This window comes from Clavelina lepadiformis, chromosome 3 (genome assembly GCF_947623445.1).
Source record: "Clavelina lepadiformis chromosome 3, kaClaLepa1.1, whole genome shotgun sequence".
In the NCBI taxonomy this organism is placed as follows: domain Eukaryota; kingdom Metazoa; phylum Chordata; class Ascidiacea; order Aplousobranchia; family Clavelinidae; genus Clavelina; species Clavelina lepadiformis.
The window spans coordinates 9,028,613-9,048,183 of NC_135242.1; the positions used below are offsets into that span (position 1 = coordinate 9,028,613).

General features: G+C 36.5%; 2 protein-coding genes across 2 annotated transcripts; one reads left to right on the forward strand and one right to left on the reverse strand.

The window, feature by feature from the left end:
• Positions 1-1,864: 1,864 nt before the first annotated feature.
• LOC143449339 (voltage-dependent calcium channel subunit alpha-2/delta-3-like) lies at positions 1,865-19,533 on the forward strand. Its single transcript, XM_076949494.1, has 29 exons — positions 1,865-2,105; positions 2,216-2,297; positions 2,451-2,573; positions 2,646-2,754; positions 3,330-3,470; positions 6,312-6,510; positions 6,679-6,829; positions 10,637-10,711; positions 11,003-11,092; positions 11,314-11,427; positions 11,568-11,696; positions 11,897-11,992; positions 12,067-12,194; positions 12,329-12,451; positions 12,524-12,641; positions 12,736-12,903; positions 12,987-13,185; positions 13,388-13,487; positions 13,652-13,759; positions 13,837-14,000; positions 14,280-14,359; positions 14,573-14,647; positions 14,877-15,026; positions 15,257-15,309; positions 16,276-16,368; positions 16,475-16,567; positions 17,502-17,620; positions 17,785-17,864; positions 17,930-19,533. The coding sequence occupies exons 1-29, from the start codon at positions 1,948-1,950 to the stop codon at positions 18,128-18,130; spliced, it is 3,519 nt and encodes a 1,172-aa protein (XP_076805609.1). The 5' UTR covers positions 1,865-1,947; the 3' UTR covers positions 18,131-19,533.
• Positions 6,954-10,032, reverse strand: LOC143450830 (uncharacterized). Its single transcript, XM_076951550.1, has 5 exons — positions 9,177-10,032; positions 8,407-9,067; positions 8,165-8,313; positions 7,946-8,064; positions 6,954-7,838 (listed from the first exon to the last, which is right to left on the reverse strand). The coding sequence occupies exons 1-5, from the start codon at positions 9,802-9,804 to the stop codon at positions 7,158-7,160; spliced, it is 2,238 nt and encodes a 745-aa protein (XP_076807665.1). The 5' UTR covers positions 9,805-10,032; the 3' UTR covers positions 6,954-7,157.
• Positions 19,534-19,571: the final 38 nt, after the last annotated feature.

Below are 19,571 nucleotides of genomic sequence, written 5' to 3' on the forward strand. Positions count from 1 at the left end.
GGTAAAGTACATTCAGTCAATTACGCAATACTGTATTTGTGTTGTGTAGGCTATGGCAATCGCATTTATTGTAAAGATGTGTTTAACTACTACAGAACAGCATTGCTCTATGTGTAGTCTGGTCTAGTCTATAGTTCAAGAGTCAATACGCTAGTCGGGTCGTGAGATTTTTATTTTGGGTCGCTAGAAAACCGCTAAACTTATGCAGCTTGGTTACATTCCAAATTTTTAAGAGAGTGACTATTGCAACGAAAATAGTTAACGCAGCCCATAGTTAAAGATAGGTTATAAATTATAAATTTAAGTCAGGCTTAGGTTACTATGTTATAACATTTAAGTTAGGTTAACAAGAAACTGTGAAAAAGAGCTTTGAACGCACAATTTTGCTGATGAAATAGTGGCAGCCAATTTTTAATCTGCTATCACTACGTGATACAGTTGTTTCCACTATGTGTCTAAGATGCTCACTCACAGTTACATAGCATAAGACAGCACCGTAGTGTATCACAAACTTCGTTCATATAACCCTATTACTTCCTCACTTAACACTGTTTTTTTTATCAGTTTTACGGTAGTGTTTCCCTTCAGTTAGTTAGCTGTCTGACGATGCAGGTGAAGCAGCTACAAGCTAAGAAGATGCCAAGACGGTTAGCTGTGGAGACCAGCTATGCGCAACGCGTGCATTGACCAAAAGCAATTCGCAGCCTACTGTTAATATTGGGCAAGTTTTTGGAAAATAAAGCAGTCCGAAGTCTCGATTTTATTTAATAATGCATCTCGACTGCTTACGAAACCTTTGCATTGCAAGATTATAGGACTTTTTGGGGGTTGTGTTTAAAAGTAATTGCCGACTTTTTGGCTAGTCTAGTCGACCTGGACTAGAGCCATGAAATAATCATGCGCGAGTTGGAAAAACCAAGACGTCGGCTTTAGTGTCACAGGAGGTGCTGCTTGTTGAGTTTACCGTGTTCTCAGCCGATTTTGCATTAACGGTAATAAGTGGCGATTTAATTAACCAAGGCACCTATAGGCCAGCAGCAGAACAACAAATTCGGATGCTAAAAATACAATTAATAATTTAATTATTTCAGCACAGAAAAATGTAGCAACATAGTTTGTTTTGGTAGAAATGTATTTCTATGTTCAAAATCTATTTCGGTTTTCACAGCATTAATCTTATCGTGCCAATCAGGTATCTATCAAAATAAGCCTTTCTTCACTTAGAAATGCAATACAGATAGAATAGAATATGGATTTAGAAAGCGGAATCTAGATTTATTAACCGAGGATTTATAAAGTTTTTAAACGGGAAAATTCCGCCCCCAAGCAAATTAAATTTTAATAAACGGATGGATTTAGTATCCATGGATTTATTAAGCTGCTTCCATTGCATGGTGGTGCCGCTATCCAGTCCCTCAGCTGCAAATTAACTTTCGGAAAATAACTGAATTGAGCATATGTTTGGCGTATGGGTTGTTCTGCTGTCTGTCATACTCTTTTATGTTAGGTACAAAACGAACTCTTCAAGTTTTCAATTTAATTATTTCACAACAAGCTGTCTTCTTGTCATGTTAGTAACTTCTTTCTCAAGTAACTTTGAAACAAATAAGTATGAAATTGAACTGAACATCGTTTTTTCAGTTTTTGCTGTTGTGCATTTTCGTTCATCTCTGACTTCAGGTTTTTCAATTTGTCACTCCGACCTTGGGCGCCTTGACCCAATATCCGCTCGTTTTCACCTCACGGAGTTCTTGATGATAACGAGCGTGGTCCGCACCTTCTGTAGTACAATCTCTTTTTATATTAGTAATGCTTTACGCTATACTTCATACCTTAACAGAAGCCTACGTTCAAAGTATGGGTTAATAGGTTAGATTCATCAGACTTCAACTTACTATACAACTTCGCCTAATTGTAATTTTTAAATGTGCTCGTCTGTTTGAAAACATGGTCATGAGTATTGCTGGATGGAAAGCAGAATCTTGCTGTTTTGGTCCGCAGCTTTTTACTCAGCACATGATCTTTATTACAACAGTGCTTATTACCGTTGCAATAATGATACCCGGATCTATTGCCATAGTCGAGGAACCTTTACTGTCGAAAACGTAAGTCGGTTGCTAGATTTTATGGTTTACATATAAGACAGGATATTTGCAAGCAAATTGTAGTGAATTGCCTGAGACATTTACCGCTTTTGTGCTTGAATGTTATATAGGAACCAGGATTTAGCAGAAGAATTTGGTTTACTTTTAAGTGGGAAAATGTCACAATTTACTGGATACTTTGCAATGGAGGAGGTCAGATGCACTTTCACATTTGTATTAGAATTAGATATAGATGTTTATTTCAAAGGTAGGTCCTGCACCTTCGAGGCCAAAATTGAGCTCGCTAACCTCCTACCTGAACAAGGTGATCGCAGCCATACTGACAGTGACATCATGTTTGTACAGATGTACAACCAGAGGCACGCTGCCAAAGAGTTCTCAATTCACAAGTTAAACGGATCGAGACTGGCTGAAAATTTTGCAAACGAATTGGAAGAGATGTTGAAGAAAAGAAAGAAGGCAGTGCAGGTTCGAAGTTGGCCGAAAAGTTTGCCTAGTTTTGCCTCTGTTATCCAGCGAAACATCTTAATATCCTTGTAGAAATTGGTTGAAGTTGCGGAAGCTGAAGCTAAAAACTTTAACTGGTCCTCAATACCAGAACCAAATTATAACAACATTATGTACATCAACCAGAAGGATGAAAATGAAGGTAACTTTAAACTTTGTCAAATTACCTAAAACTGTATAGGCATACAGTAGAAGTTGAGAAGTTCGTTAACTTAAACTTGAACGGGCCAATTAAATTACTTTGGGTTATCCAAAGTTTCTAAAATTAAAACAATGAAGACGTCGCAGGGGGAAATAATGATGCACTTTTAGCAACCAATTAATGCGCTTGTACGATTCATAAGCAGGGTCACATTGCTGACCTAAGCACATATCTCACCTAATTTAGTTACTTTAATTGGTTTTTAAGCTACACTTTCTTTTTTACAGTTGCATATATGCGTAGCCTTATAACCTTTTAATTAAATTATTCGAGGTCGTGCTTTAAGTCATCCGAAATATTGAATTATCTGAGCATGAGTTAACGAGCTTTCACCGTATGTATGTATATATATATATATTTAAATAATAATAAGAAGAAACGTGTTATTCTACAGCCAAAATGGCATACTATGGTTTTGCAAACTCGTGAATAAAACGTCTTTAAGTGCTTCACGCTGATAAATTGTTTGTTTAAGTTATTATATCGCACTACCACATTCTTTTGTATCTTTTCAGAGCAATGCATATCACAGCAATTCGACGAGTATTACGAAAATTTCTACCGCCCTATGGAATTTGAATATAGTTTAAAGTTTGGAAGAAGGGTGAATAAAACAGAGTCCATTGTACAAGTGCCATTCCCCGTCTACAGTAAAGGCAAGTTTTGTTGGTGGTTTTTACGATAGGGCTGTACCGAATCGTACTTTTTGGTTTCGGTGCGAAACCGAATTTTTGAAAAAAGAAACGGAAGGTTTTCGACCAAATCGTGCAATCCATAGTATAGCAAGTATTCATATTGTAAAAGTGAACGAAATAGTGCTTATGTATCACGGTTCAAAGGAAATACGATATAACGCATAGCCTACTTATAGTTTAGCTTGCAACAGAAAAGTACGTAGACGACATGCTTAGATTTTCTGTAACAATCACATCCGCTGTTGATATACGAGTTTTCCAGCAATAAAGGAACTTTCAAACAGGTTTTAAGAAGTATCTTAATTCTTAATATTCAATTTTCCGCTGAATCTCGAAAGAAATTGTGCCCTAAGTCGAATTTTATGCTGTTTTTGGTGATTCGGCAGAATTAATTCAGCCTGCTGAATATTAGGTGTACCTTATGTTTTTACAGCTGTGTTTGGTCCAGTTGCTGGTTTGCGTACGGTTACGTAAATACAGATAAATTATTTAACGGAATGCCACAAAAACGTTTGAAATGCAACGTAGCTGCTTGCCGCATTGCAAGTATGTATGTAGCAGCAAAAGCGCCATGTTATTTATGTAGAGGTGTCCACATTTTTATGCGAAGGTTCTCAGTGGATTAACCAGTGATTTATAGCGGGCCACTATTGGCGTTATACTTTATTTACTGGTAATAGTTATAAGACTCAAATAGACATATATAGTTACGTTGTTTTAAAAACAAACTGCATGCGCTCATAAACCTAACTCATTGGTCAGAATATTTCACGGCATTCACCGAAATCTTTGCAATGAAATATACCAATAGTTTGACCATTGGTTTTCAGACCAAAACTACTTGGCTAGCCAAGACAGAAACCAAACTTAGTGACAAAATGAAAGGCCTAAAACGAAATGATTTCGGACGTAAAACTGACTGGTTGATCATTCGTTGTATAATCACATTGTATAATACAAGGCAAGTTTGTAACATGCAAGCATCTTGTTTAGAAAAGCAGTATATTTGTTGCGCACCTCTATAGCGCTTCACCCACGAAGACCATCTATGAAAGCATTGTAGATCGATTTAAAAATTTAACGATTTTTAGCCTCAATCCAACAAACTTTCCCCTCTTACGGCTAGTCACTATAGTCAAACCTACGATTTCCCAAATGCCTTCATTTGTCGAGAGAATAAAAACAACACTTTTGTTTATTTCGTATAAAACCTCCATAATTCGGTCACAACTTTATTTAAAATCACTTCTCGCAATCGTTGCCATCACTCAAATGAATGAAAGTAAAATCAACCAAAAAGCAGCACGCAGTCCGTGAAGCTAATTAAGAGTTGCAATGAAACGTTTCTTGCCGCGAGGTGGGAAGGCGAAGGGGTTCGAGACAATGCCATACATTACATTGATTACGCAATTAATAATACGTGAGACTTCAAATCAAAACTTAAACACGTGATTAAAAATAAAGAGTAATTTTTAACTGTACGCATTCTAGAAGTTATATCGGTACAAAAAGGCGCAAAAGTGAAAAGTCAAACCTATTACGACCCAATCAACATGCGTGGGTTGAATTGTCCCTGGCTTTGATCGTACGTTGGTTGCATTGGCTTTAACTTTACTCGTCTCGGGTTGAATCGACCGTGGATTGATTTGATAAACACTTTACGTTGGAGGCAAGTTTTGTGAGATGAAAACATTTAAAGTATAGCGCAGTATCACACTTAGCCTACTTGCCTTATAGTTATGAGTTGGTAAAATCAACAAAACTGTTTATAAATACAAATGCTCACTGCAAATATATACTGTGTTTGATGTTTGATTTTCCAAAAACATTTTTCTACCACAAAACCTGCATCCATATATCCATCATATATGGCAACACTTAGGCTATGTGTTAGCTATTATTTCGGACTTAGGCTATATCATTGAGTTATACGTGGTACAAACTGCTGAGGTAATAGGAAGTTATATGCTTTCTGAAAAATACACTTTAAAAATTAAAAAACAGCAATTTCAAATTTTAGCCAAAAAAACATAAACTGTATTGATACAGGAAAATAGCATAAAGTTTGTTTTGTACGCCCCGTACAATATTTTTTGACTCTTACAGCACAGTTTTGCATGTATTGCTGTTTTGCACAGTAAAAATTATTATTTTATTGCGAGAATTGATTAAACAAGTTTATTAACTTGATTAAACTAGTTTATTATTTTATTGCGAGAATTGATTAAAATTGCATACGTAGAAACGTTGAGTGTTGGGCTGTGAACTATTCAAACGACTCAATTAGATCCTTCTGTATATTTCATTAAAAGTTTTAGCAAACTATAATCACGTTTTTGTGCCTGTACGGGACACAATTTTTAAAACTGTTTTGAGATTTTTGACATGACAACCTCAAATTCAAGATATTGCAATAGTCTAGAGTTCTTCAAATTGTAGAGGTAAAGGTAAGATACTTGCTTTGCTTGTTTTTGAATACTAACTTTATGTGTGATAATTCCCCAAAAGTAATGGTAAATTTTTTGTTCTTCAACTGGTCCCCAAAAATATTAGTTAAAACATACGAAATTTACCTATCAGTATGTTTTTTCAGAATTCTAGCTTGTATCATACCAATTAAGCCTATAACGTTTTTGTTTATTTGAGTTAGCTTCAAATTTTTTGTTTTTCCACTTTTCCGTGGAATCGCCCATTTTGCCTATTCTTGACCAGTACATGCTACAAACTACAATAATGTTTTCGATTGTTTCCGTTGTTTGCTTAATTATTCTTCACATTAAACCAATTGTAACTGTTTTAAAGGCACCGAACTTACAAGATCAGTAGAATGGTCCAAAGTGTTAAATGATCAGTTTAAGAAGAATTATGCGAATAACCCTTCTTTGAAATGGCAATATTTCGGTTCAACAACGGGTTTTGTGAGAATTTATCCTGGTTTTCAGTGGGCCTTGTTCAATTGCGACGGAACGCCAAACATATATGACTGTCGAACTAGGCAATGGTAAGCATGAAAATTGTAAGAGACAAGAAATATTGCGACTTACTTCATACAAAAACTCTTCACAAAGGTATTGTAATTATTATCTGAACCTGTATATTGTATAAGGAAGATTTCATGTGTATATACATAATATAGCAAAGTTAATAATGCTTGTTTTTGTTGCTTAAGGTATACACAATCAGCTACTTACACAAAGGATATGTTGATTCTTCTGGATACAAGCGGCAGCATGTCCGGGTTCAAAATGCATATTGCGAGAGATGCCATTTTTGCAATGATGAATATGCTGGGAGATAACGATTTTTTCAATGTGCTGACAGTAAGCGAATTATTTTTTCAAATTTTTTACCATTTTCAATCGCCTGCTATTCCAATAACCGTTATACCACACTAACGTCTTTAAATCGCCAAAGTGGTCATCAAAACGATTTTATTTGTTAGCATGTTTTATTTGCAAAGAAGTATAAAACGTTATTGATTAATTATCGAGGCCACATACACACTTTGCTATCAAATCACGTTCAAAATAGTAGCAAAACTGGCAACATACCAGCTGTCTTTTTATTTGATATAGTGATAAAACTCGTTCATTGAAAAGTAACGCTTTCTTTAAATAACTTTTCTTGAAGAATGACGAAACTTATAGATTAATCCTTGTCAAGAAGTTTACTGCTTCCATATGTTTGAAGACGTTCTTTTAGTTGGTTTGTGGAAGTGTTAGTTACGAATGCAGAGAGCTTGAGCATTGTAGGCAATTTTGGATTGTTCTGAAAAGTCACTGTTTCCAGAGATTTTTGGTTTTTAAAAATTTTCTTTGGAATAGCGATTAGAGAATTGTTGCCAAAATTAACGATTGCTAAAGCCGGATTGAAGTCAAAAATACTGCCAGGGATGGAAGTCAACTTATTGCCTTCGAGCTTAATGACTCTTAGACGGGTACATTTTCTAAAAAGCTTTGGTGGAATTGATTTTAATAAATTATGATCTAGATATGCCTCAGTCAGGGCAATATTAAATGAAAAAGTGCTTGGTGGTAAAGATTCTAAACGATTGTATGACAGGTTAATTCGAGTTAGTAAAATACAATTTACAAAACTTCTCTTGGATAGTCTTTCTATGAGGTTTCTTTGTAGATTTAAATGTTGTAGTTTTTCTTGTTTTCTAAACGTCGTCCTGGAAATAGAAGAGAGGCGATTGTTTTCCAACGAGATGTATTCCATGAGCTTGTTGTGACGAAACGTATTCCTGTGAACCCTCGTCAAATTGTTGTTAATAATTAGGAGTTTGCGGAGGCGAAAGCTCCGGGCAAGTGTGTCCGGATGAATAATCTATAACAAAGTACAGCTTTTGCACACGTTATAAAACCAAGGTCAAAAAGTGCATTAGAAACAAATTCATTTATCTCAAGTGATTAACAAAGCAGTAATTCACAAACCTCCAAATGGGTTTGGTTTAGAACTAATTCTTCTAATAAAGTTAAATGACGCAAAATCTCCTTCAGTTTAACCGATTCGTCAATGTTGGTTGATAACAAATGCCATCTTTTACTGGAACCTATGAGACAATGTTTTGTGGACCTGTATCATGCTAAGACTGCATTATGATGCATATTTCAAGAAAATTTGACAAGGCATAAAACACGGGTGAGTTGTACCTGGAATCCTAACCTCATCAAGGAATCTTCTCAATGAGTAAGTCGTTGAGGTTTCTTGAATGAATCCAGGTGAACAAAATGTCAGTTCCATTCCTTTTTCCCACTTGCAACCATTGAGGATGGTCGTTTGAGGTTCTTTACATGCACTTCTGCATGATCAGGGTACAAAACTTTAAGCGGCCTTACAGTAAGCCAACAAATGAATTTTTTAGATTGTAAGCAATCCAGGCTCTGTTACTCACCGTTCATTTTTCCATCCCCGTGCACACATACAAAGTGGGGACACCGCTTCTAAGTTTTTGTTAAAATCGCCAAGCGCAGAAAAGCAATTATAACGAGAATGTAGCGTTACGTTATAATCAGGATCTGAACAATATTTGCGCTTCCACTTAATGGCTAACCATTTCTCGACGTGATTGAGAAACGAATGAGTCAGACGTACAGCTGAAAGCTCTAATATACTCTTTGAGGAACTGTAAGCAGTAACATGAGTGATGAGACCGCTTACACGTTCAGAAAACGTACGGTTCGGGTTATAAACCACAACTGCACTTCCTATGAGCCTGCCTGGGTTTCTTGTGTCGTTCCCGATTATCGTGAGACATATTTTATGTTTTTCAAGATGAATTAGTTTTCCCACCTTAGTGATAGTCGTTTTGTCTTTCATGTCAGAAAAAGCTGGTCTTGAAAGTTTCAAATGATGGATTAAAACAGTTTTGTTTCGAATTGCATGAGTAGAAACCGGTTTAACCACAAATGCCTCAGTCTTAGACATGTTCAACTTGGCCATGTTTTGCGAACGAAGTCGCAGTGCGGCTATGTCGTATCTGCAGTCCATGCATTCCATGAAGTCCTTAGAAATGAGAGTCGTTTTGCTGTTCAAAGGCAAGACGAGTTTTCTTTCTTAAATCATAAATAATAGAGATTACTTTTACGAGTTATATAACATAAGGACATTTATTTGTTTGTTCGTTTGATTTACAACACCATAAATATTCAATTGATTGCTCACCTCCGTGGTAAAGATTCACAAAATACGATCTGAATTCTTTAGTGACTTTGTTGATCTGGGAATCAGAATGAATGAAGCAAGTTGGAGTGTTCTCATTAACGACGGTGTTATTATCCATAAAAATTTGACATTTTACTTGAAAATCCACCAAACATTTTCCTGATGTCAAAATGGCATAAACCCTTTTTCCTTCAACAAGAATTTTCACGAAAACCCCTGAACATTCGGTGTTACCAGCTTCAATCCTGACCAGAGCTTGCCTTCTGCTAGTGTTTGACAAAATGGATGAATCTTTTTCAGTATGACTTTGAAATTTGATTCTGTCATCTTCACCTTTAACTCCTAGTTGGTAATTCTCATTTTTTTGGTTTAAGGGGCAAGACATATGTGTATGTTTCTGACACACTTGGCAGCGTCTTGTAATTTGCTTGCAATAATGTTTGTAACATAGTCCCAGATCTTTGCAGAGAAAAACGTTGGGATCGCGAATGAAATGAGAAATTTTCAGACATTCTTGCGTTTTCAAGTTTGGCTTTACAAACGTTCCAGTAACAAATGAAATCAACACCGCAACAAAAAGTGCACTAGAATTTATCTTATGTTCAACTGACATAATCTTCGTTGCCATTCTGCCAGTTTGGAAAAAATTACAATTCCTTCATCATATATTCTTCCTTGCGCTTATCGGTTCTGGCAACTGCCACTACAAGGCGGCTTGTGTAAGCAACTCTTGTTTCTGTCAGTCAGTTGTAAATGGCTCATTGACGTATCTTTGCGCCGCTTATCCTGATAGTTGTTCACGATGATAACTTTCTCTTGGCAAATTTGCTAAGTAAACTTGCGCGAGCGATTGTTGTTGCCTTGCACACTTAACAAATATACTCCGTGCCAGGAACGTCTGGTGATTCTTTCTTCTAACCTCGTTTTGTTTTCAAACCAGTTCTAGGAATTTTGAACGCGAGCGTATGTATGACCTAAGCGTCCTTATCGGTATATTGTTTACTGAGCAAACTCTACGACACATAAATCTGTGAAGCCTGTATTACGCTGGTTTTCCAAAAATGTCTTATTTATATTGTCAAAATATATTTTGAAACAAAATTATTTTTAAAATAACGAAGTGTGGTTTTCACGCGGTGGGAGGTCGATGGCTGTACAAAATAACGAATAAGTTAGTAGAAATCTTCATCATACCAAATCGATGCTTTATGGTGACTGGTAACAACCGGCTTTACGTGGAATAAGGGCTTGTATGTTTTACATTTATTGAAACACAATTTTTGAACTGGGTTCTAAGGATTTAAAATAGTTCAATCGTCGGAACATTTTTCTCTTTGTTTTCATAACAACATATAATGTAGCAGATTTCAAGGGTATGGGTGTAGTAATTAGGGTAGTAAATTATATATATATATAGTATAGTAAATTGCATGTTTTAACATGTGTTTGTTTTCTTGCAGTTTGGCGAAAAAACTAAACCCGTAAACAAGTGCTTCAATAACACCATGATACAAACCAACTGGATAAATAAACAGGTAATCCACTGCTTGTAACTGTTATTTTTAGTTCAAACTTAGTTTGATTTGAAGTTTGCTGCTAAGCTTTGATTTAATAATGACAAAGTACAATGTGAAAGGATGGTCCATTAAGTACTGTATATCAGTTATTTCATGCTAAAACATTTGGCTTTGGAAAAACCTTGCATTCCGCTGTTATTTTGAGATCTTTAGCTTAGGGCAATTTTAGAAATTGCAATATAGCCTAACCGGGTGGCTCATGTTTAATTTTTAAACTTGATTAATGTCATGTAATTATGTGTTTTGCAGATAGTTCTAGAAAGTCTGGCAAAAATCAAACCATGGGGCGTCGCTGACTTCGACGTCGCCCTTGAAACAGCACTTACTTTAATGAAGGATGTAAGTACTCATGCGTGTTACCTGTGATCCATGTGTTTGTGATGTGACTTAGCTATGCGTGTGAGACCACTGATGTGGCTGTATAGATGCAAAATTACCCATTAAAATTTATATTTAACTAGGACATTTTCAGTGCTATTTCACAATGTTCTACATAGTTGGCTTTTAATTAAATTGTCTCTCTATGAGGTCTTTGCGTAAAGTTCAAGTTTACTTTTTAGTTTCACAGACGAGATGAAGGCAGCAATTGCGGTTCAATTTTGATGATTGTTAGCGATGGAGCGCCCGAAAATTTTGAATACATTTTTGAAAAACATCGCAGTAGTGATTTTCAGGTTAATTTCATTCTATAGCGAAGAACCTATAGCGCATTTTCAATGCAATGACTTTTTTCAACCGATACCCAGTAGCGTACATTGTTCTGATTTTTCACTTTAGATATAGATATTCTGGTCTAACGACCTAATGATTACAGATAAGAGTATTTTCCTATCTGGTTGGATATGAAAAAGGCGATCTCGCGCCCCTACGACAAATGGCATGCAATAACCATGGTTACTTTACTCAACTGCGAAGCCGTAATGGTGTCGATGAACAAGTGCTGGTACTTATACCGTACTTGCCTTGTACAGTATTGTCTAGCACTCTAGCTGTTTGATGCTCGTTTGATAAATTTAAAAGATGAAAAAAAATTCGTTTTCTTCGTACTATTTATGCAGTGATCGCTATTTTTGTAATTTTGATCTATTTAGTAAATTTTAAATATCCTTAGCACAGTGTTGTAACTACTTGCGCTCTTTTCAGCTTCATACAACCGTTTTAAATCGGCCACTTGCATTTGACCACGACCATCACGTGATTTGGACTAAAGCATACTACAGCGCCAAAACCGACGATATGGTATTGAAGTTGTCAAGCATGCTCGTGAAAAAATCATAACGAATTTTTGCTATGAAATTTTTTGTGTCAAGTAGGAGTCAAGCCTTGTATCAACGGTTGCAATTCCCGTCTACAGGAATATAAATGGAACATCGAATTTACTTGGCATTATGGCCACAGACGTTCCGGTTGATGACATTTTAGACTCTATTCCTGTGAACAAGTAAAGCTACTTTCCTATCTAAAAATGCTGACGTATAAAGTTTAGTTAAATTAAATATTAAAAATGACATAATAAATTAAGTAATGTTTTATGTTGTTTACCAATGTTAATAGTCATAATTTACAATTATATAGAATTGGCGTCAACGGCTATATATATTTGATCACGAACAATGGCCATACCTTAATTCATCCGAGATTTAAACCAAAGTACAAAAATGAATTTGGATTGGAAGCGGTGAAACCTAATTATGACAAGTTAGTCTAAAATGTCACGGTTATAGGTTTGTTTTGAACTCGGACATATATTTTATTTCAGTTTCTTTTTAGTGTAGATATTGACAGCTTGGAAAACAGTACAGCTAGCGAGCAAGTTCGTGCTGGAATGCTCAACCGAGAGACAGGATCAGTGCAAGCTGATAGGATTGTAACGCCTCTGGCTGACATGGTATTGTGTATAACAACTACTTCTCCGGGTATCTCGAGTAATATTAAAACAGCTTATTAGCTATTGACTTTGGTTACGTTTTTACTTCAAACAGACTAGAGTCCTGATGGCGAGCGGAACTTACTATTATGTTCCGATCCGAGACACTCCTTTCCTCTTGTCCGTGGTTTTACCTTCCGGATACGGACACAGAAAAGTAAATTATTCCAACGATTTAAAAACGCGATACGATGCAAGCTACGATGAAAACTCTTGTAATGAAGTAAGATGCTTTGTGCTTTGGATGCTTTTTGGTTGAAGTTTATACCTGGATTTTTGTTAAAACCTGTCTTTGATATAATATAGGCTTTAAAGCTGCTTATGAAGAACTATGCCATTAGCATCAGTCGGACTGCTGCAATATGCTCCGTGTTATATAGCAGAATAGAGATTGCGGAACCATGGAGTTATTGCCGTTTCAACAACCAGGACACGGTTGTCGAGATGTCGCAGTTGGATATGTTTAAAGCATTTGTCACCGATAAACATAACAACACAATATCGTGTACGGAGAAACTTGACACCGATTAACATTTTAGTATTTCTGCACACTCTGCAGTTATTTAAACTTGGCTATCTGCGAGATCTATAAGACTATAACAATATAGACTATACTTCTACGTGTAGCGAATCTAACCCTGTTAATTATTTACAAGTGCGTTTCTTCTCAGACGTCACATCTTTTTAAAGAAACTTTTTGTATGCAGGCAATGAGGAAATGGTTAAAGGAGTTTTATTTGACGCTTATCTGATGGCCACGATGAAGGCCATCTGGTCGGAATATCGCCGGTTTCGCAATACATCAAGGTTATTGCTCATCCTTAGAAATTCCATTATGCTTTGAATGGCTTTTATTTAGGGTCATTTATTTATCGTGATCATTGTAACTTTAAAATCTTCGACAGAATATAGCATGACATCTCATGGCATTAAAGCACCGCGTATTCTTTAAACATATACTTTTTACACAGAGCGGGAGTAATATTGTCGTTTATGATATCCAAAAGCGGGGTACTAATAGATTACTGGCATGAAGAACAACACGCGTCATATATGAAAACTCGCAAGGCCGTATTCAAGTACGTATAATGACCTATTTTAGATTTGCATACTTTTTTCCAGTTCTTTGCATTAATTTTCAGTCAAATGTTTACAGATTCTCGAGGGTAAACTTTCCAGAGGTTTACAGGAGAACAGTGGTACAACCACCGGATGATTGGTTGTATTCTTTGCCCAGCAACGACACATCTTCTGCGAAACGTCCTGGTGGCGTTATCGCTGCTACCAAAGCTATACGGCTGAACAACGCCGTTCTCGGTGGTACGAATAAATTATTGTTGTATAGCAAATGTAAAGTTGGCAAAATTGTACACATAGTTCTTTAATTTAATGATGATTTTATATTTTCGACTGTTGATCTGTGTAATTTTACCATTATTCTACGTGTTATCAATATATTTATTTTCAATTTAGCATTACTTGAACTTCAAAAATTGCTATTAAATTTTTGAATTGATCAAACTACTGCAATGGATCAGTATGTCTTTTGTTTGTTCCAAATAAGTTAGTAAAGTTTACTAATTATTACCTTAAATACAGTTGCAGGTTTGCTGTTTAAATACAACAAATTTAATGAAAATTATCGGGACTTAGAAAATCTTAGCGAAAACTGCGGAAAGGTATTGCTGTCTGAAACTATTTGGAAAATTAAAATATTAGCTGTATTGCTATATAGGTTAATATTAAAAATGGGTTTTAACCACTTGTATAGAGTTATTTACCGTTTTTCATTTTTTAATTAGCTCTGCTTTGTATACTGTAAATGCTCAACCAATATCCAATTACATTTATACGCCAGCAGCAAGAATAAGCAAATATGTATTTTTTTCTAGAATGGTAAAAATTTGTACGACTGTTACTTGATCGATGAAAATGCAATTATTCTTTACGCCGACAGCGATAGTCAAGTAAGATGTACTATAACGCAAGATATCTTATAAATTAGAGTTATAGCCAATATATTTTTATGTAATAAGTTTATGTAAACATATCGGTTTCGATTTTATCATAAGTCACTTTCATTTTCCATAACTACCAGGTTTAGAATTTTTCAGAACTTATTGTCTTATGTATGTAACGTTAATGGAGATTCGGCAATAACCTCAGCTTGAACCTTTCTTACGGTCATTCATGTAGGTTGGTAAATACCTGGGGTTGGTCAACGGTGGAGTTGTGAAGAGATGCATTGAAAAGGGAATCTTCATTGTTGTTAACTTGGTGGACTCCAACGCTGTTTGCAAAAAGGAGCTCCCATCAAAAAAATCTTCAGCCTGTTTCCGCGCATCAGTAAGTTGATCATAATGCCTGCGTTTGTCACTGATTTCGCTAAAAATCGATGTTGTACTGTATCAATATTTAATAATTAATTAGACACACCAAATAATAATAAAAGTTATTTTGACAACTTTTGATTAACTTGATCGTATGGAGTGACAATGCACATTTAAAAGCAATAAAAGTGTAAATAATTAAAATATGCCTAATTGTTTGACGGTAAACTGTTTTTTATTTTCCAGCCGTTTTATGCTATATGGAATAATGGCATGCGATTGATCAAGTACATTTGTCAGTAAGTCTCTCATTTTGGTTTTTGGTATGGTATATGGTATCACATTCTTTATTTTCGGCCTGAAGAAAAGTATTTGCACGAGTTAAATTCGAGCACTGGTTACCAAGTTTTTCTTTGTACAGGTTCTGATTGATACACATTTTTCGCATTTTTATCATTAAATATTTTATTGCTGGGATTTGGAATTGTCCTGTTCACCAGGATCACCCAACAGGAGCAAGCGTCACTCATACCTTGCTCAAAGGCTTTACAACGGTAGCGTCCGTGGAAATCAAACCCTGGTTGCATTATTTTATACGAACCAGGCGCTCTAATCGCATCGTCACCGAGCGCCTGCGCTTTTGTTTCTTTCCGTGCTGGTGAACCCCCAGCAGGTGTGCCACGGGTGGCACCCAGAGCCATTTTTGTGGGCACGTATACGCCGTCTCTTGAACGCATAGTTGGAATAACGCGTGAACACATGGGCTACGTTCTCTTTCAGTTCCAGGCATGCATATGTTTGCGTGAACGACCTATATGTAAATTTAAAATATACAAACTGTACATACACTTTCGTGCAATTCTTTGCAAATTCTGGGATCCGTTACACATGCGCATAGAAGCACTTCTTATATATCTTAAATATATATCTTAATCCAAGTCATCACCCTCCCCAAAACATTTTATGGATAATTAAAGACATAAACAAGTAACCAACTTCTTTTGCAAATATGATACTGTATTTAACATCAAACTGAAAGAAAACAGTCGGAAGATCCGTGAACTTTTACTGCTGTTATTGCTAAACACGAGTCCTTTTTTAACTGTCCATGCTTAATTATTGTCGGCACTTTGCGGTAAATAAAAGGGTTTAGGTTGCAGTTCGGACACGTGGACTATAAATGCTTTGCCATTGCCACCACTGCCGTACAAGTAGCACGAATAAAAAATCAAAGGTTTCTTTCTAATACTTTAATGATTTAATAGGTTACTGATCAATTTGGCGACTTTCAACTGGATGGGGATATTTTTTACCTGTTCCCCCACCGAAAGCGCATCAACAAAAGCACCTAAGTATAGGTAAAAGTTACCACCTAACAATACCTTACAAGCATAAGGCATGGCACAAAAATATTTAGAAGTAACGTTATACTTATTCTATTATTTACATATTTGCATTACTCAGGACATGCGAACGAAAATACGAAGTAGCTCTTGTTAACAGGAGTAAAGTGCCGTATGTTGGAGTAGAGTTATGTCAGGATGGTTGTACGCCAGGGTAATTATGTCTGGTCCGACTTTCTTAACGTGACATATATGGTGCATACTGCATATCGTAAATTACGTTTAGTATATTGCGTGTTGTATATGAAGATATCTATGTTCACAAACAACCTGTAAAAGTAAACGTACGAGGTATTTAAGAAAAGTTCCAGGACTGCCGTCACAAAAGATCTATTTCAAACTACAAACTACAAGTTACCGCCTTCAATGTAATCCTCCTGGTGTCTAATGCACTTTCCCATTCTTCTCTGCCACGCTTGCATGCATTCCTGGAAGGATTTTTCCGGGATTCTTCGTAGCTCTGTCGTCACGGCTTTTTTGTGTAGTGTGGGCAGGTGCGTTGTCATGGTAAAGCGCCCACCTGTTGCCTCTTCTTGCGCACTGAACGAATTAAACGCTGCAGCATCTCTTTGTAGACATGCTGGTTGATCATTTGGTCTTGTGGCAAGAACTTGCAGTGGACGATGCCCTTCACATCGAAGAATTCGATCAACATGAGTTGTGGTAGGACACCTCGTGGGTGCTTCACCATGACAATACACCTGCCCACACGGCCCTGCGAGTATCCAAGATTTCCTGGCCTAGAAGAACATCATTGTGCACGAGCAACCTCCCTACTCGCCCGACCTGGCTCCATATAATTTTAGGGGGTCATTAAGCTCAAGGGGGTCATTTAGGAAACCGGTTTTGAAGATGTGCACGACATCAAATAGGATGTGACGACAGAGCTACGGAGAATCCCGGAAGAATCCTTCCAGGAATGCATGCAAGCGTGGCAGAGAAGGATGTGAAAGTGCATTAGACTGCAGGAGGATTACATTGAAGGGATAACTTGTAGTTTGGGTTTGAAATAGATCTTTTGTGACACCATTCCTGGAACTTTTTTGACATACCCCGTATACTTAAGATTAACTTGGCTCAAATTACAGGGAATTTGGAATTTATTCAGTGAACAAGAGCAATATGTTTTTGGTGGTATTTTTGAAACGTCCTTACTGGCAACTTCCCGATAAAAGCAGTAATCTTATTTCAGGAGAAGAAATTATTTATATCCTTTTGCACTTTGCTTGCCGGACATATCTAACAATTTCTAATTGAAACGTTTTAATGTCTTCTTAACAACGTACTGTTTTTACATCTTTGTTTGAAGCTCAATCTATAGCACATTCTTGTATTAAGATTTGTTAAATCTTAACTATAAACTGATTATACATTCTGAAGGAAATTGCGAAAAGTTGCGCTCTTCCAAACTAAGAAAAAAACCAAAAGCATGCAGAATTCGTAACCCTCAAGTAAGTCTTGATAGTGACGTTCGTTTTAAAGAAGATTCTATGTTTTATATGCTTGTCTGTTTCAGGAATCAGAAATAGGCTTTTCTTGTGGGGGTTCAGCGCCTAGGATATCTTCGTTTATTTTCGGGAGAGTGATGAATTCTAATGACCCAAGAATATACTATTGCGCTAGGGTCTTGTTCCTGACTTTTCATATGTTGATTGTTTCGATGTGTGCTTCGTTGTCCGAAAGTTTTCTGTTTTATGAACCACTTACTGGCTCATGACATCAGTTGTGTCTAGAGTCTACAACAGGTGTGTCCAACCTTTTTGGCCAAAGAGCCACATGCGATGATTGATGAATTGCGCGGGCCACTTGAGTGTTTAATGCTAATTTCTAATTAAATCCCTCACACCAAAATTCTAACCTTACAAGAAATAAATTGTGATGCAATAAAATTAACTTGAACAGTTGTGCATCCCTGCACTAGAGACTATAGTATATTATCTATCTATTGCTCTCTCATCTATTATCTCTACTATCTATTGCTCTATTGTATAGACCAGTGGTTCCCAACCGCGGCTCCAAGGTAGCTTTCTTGCGGCTCTCAATGACCCCTGAAAATCCCACAAAAAAATAAAAAATCTATTGGCAACAATTAGGGCGATTAGTTTTTGAGTTGTCAAAAATTGGTCAAAATTTATAGCGTTAGGTCAAAATTGTTTACAAATTTTTCATTTTACATCTTACAGTTACACCTTGTAGCCTACTTTATACTGCTGTGAATGTTCCATTGTCTACTTATTGTGAATCATAAAACGCCTCCTGAATCCTAAACCACAATTGCGCCTCGATTTGACAAAGTTGTTAAAGCTCAAAGCCAATGCCAAGTTGGACATTAAATTGATTTGTGTTATTTTTCTTGTTAGTGTTGCTATTCGTTGGAACATGATTTCATGCTTTAAAATCTTCGTTATAATTACTTGAGTCTTTTCATGCGGCTCCATACGTACTATGAAGTTTGAAATTCGGCCCCGACACCAAAAAAGGTTGGGAACCACTGGTATAGACTATAGACTATAGAGCAATAGACAAAGAAACCCAACAATAAATGCCAATTTCTCGAAGGGTAAGTTCGCCATAAATTACATAGGCGATTCAGTTGATAAGTCATTTCGAAAATAATCGCGCTGGCCACTCAGAACCTTCCCGCGGGCCACGGGTTGGACACCCCTGGTCTAGACGAACATCATGTTGCGAATATATAATGAGGCATGTAGGTTATGCAAATTGGGAAAAAATGACCTTTGAGGAGCAGAAGAAACCTGCAACAAATGTGTTAGGTTAACAGTTCACTGCATATCCGCTCAGAATAATAGTACAGAAATGTCATATTTTTTTGTTCCAGGAGTGTAGTTGATTTTTTTTTGTAAATGTTATAGGCCTACTTAGTTGTTATGTGGTCTGCTTACAAGGCTGTTTTCTCTGGCAAATTAGTTGTCTTTTTATGGATGACTGCGGCATTGTTGTACAGTAATTATTATCTTTAGGTTAAATACTATTGGCTATCTAAATGAAGTTTGTTTCTTTCAACTGGGCTGGGTGCAATTGCGCGTGTTTACAAGTTCAAGGAAACCATTTTCCTAACTGGCGCATTTTCGTATGAACAATACAGTTCATTGAGTTCAAGCGTCTGGGCAGCTTTTACCTGTGGGAGTGACAAACAG

Bases quoted from the DNA above. Each gene is read 5' to 3' on its own strand.
- LOC143449339 (XM_076949494.1), top strand. From the start codon at position 1,948: ATGGTCATGAGTATTGCTGGATGGAAAGCAGAATCTTGCTGTTTTGGT. The intron at 2,755-3,329 runs GTAACTTTAAAC...GTATCTTTTCAG, and splicing joins CCAGAAGGATGAAAATGAAG to AGCAATGCATATCACAGCAA. The intron at 12,195-12,328 runs GTAAAGCTACTT...ACAATTATATAG, and splicing joins GACTCTATTCCTGTGAACAA to AATTGGCGTCAACGGCTATA.
- LOC143450830 (XM_076951550.1), bottom strand. From the start codon at position 9,804: ATGGCAACGAAGATTATGTCAGTTGAACATAAGATAAATTCTAGTGCA. The intron at 8,314-8,406 runs GTGAGTAACAGA...CTGATCATGCAG, and splicing joins CGGGGATGGAAAAATGAACG to AAGTGCATGTAAAGAACCTC. The intron at 7,839-7,945 runs GTTTGTGAATTA...ACTTTGTTATAG, and splicing joins TAAACCAAACCCATTTGGAG to ATTATTCATCCGGACACACT.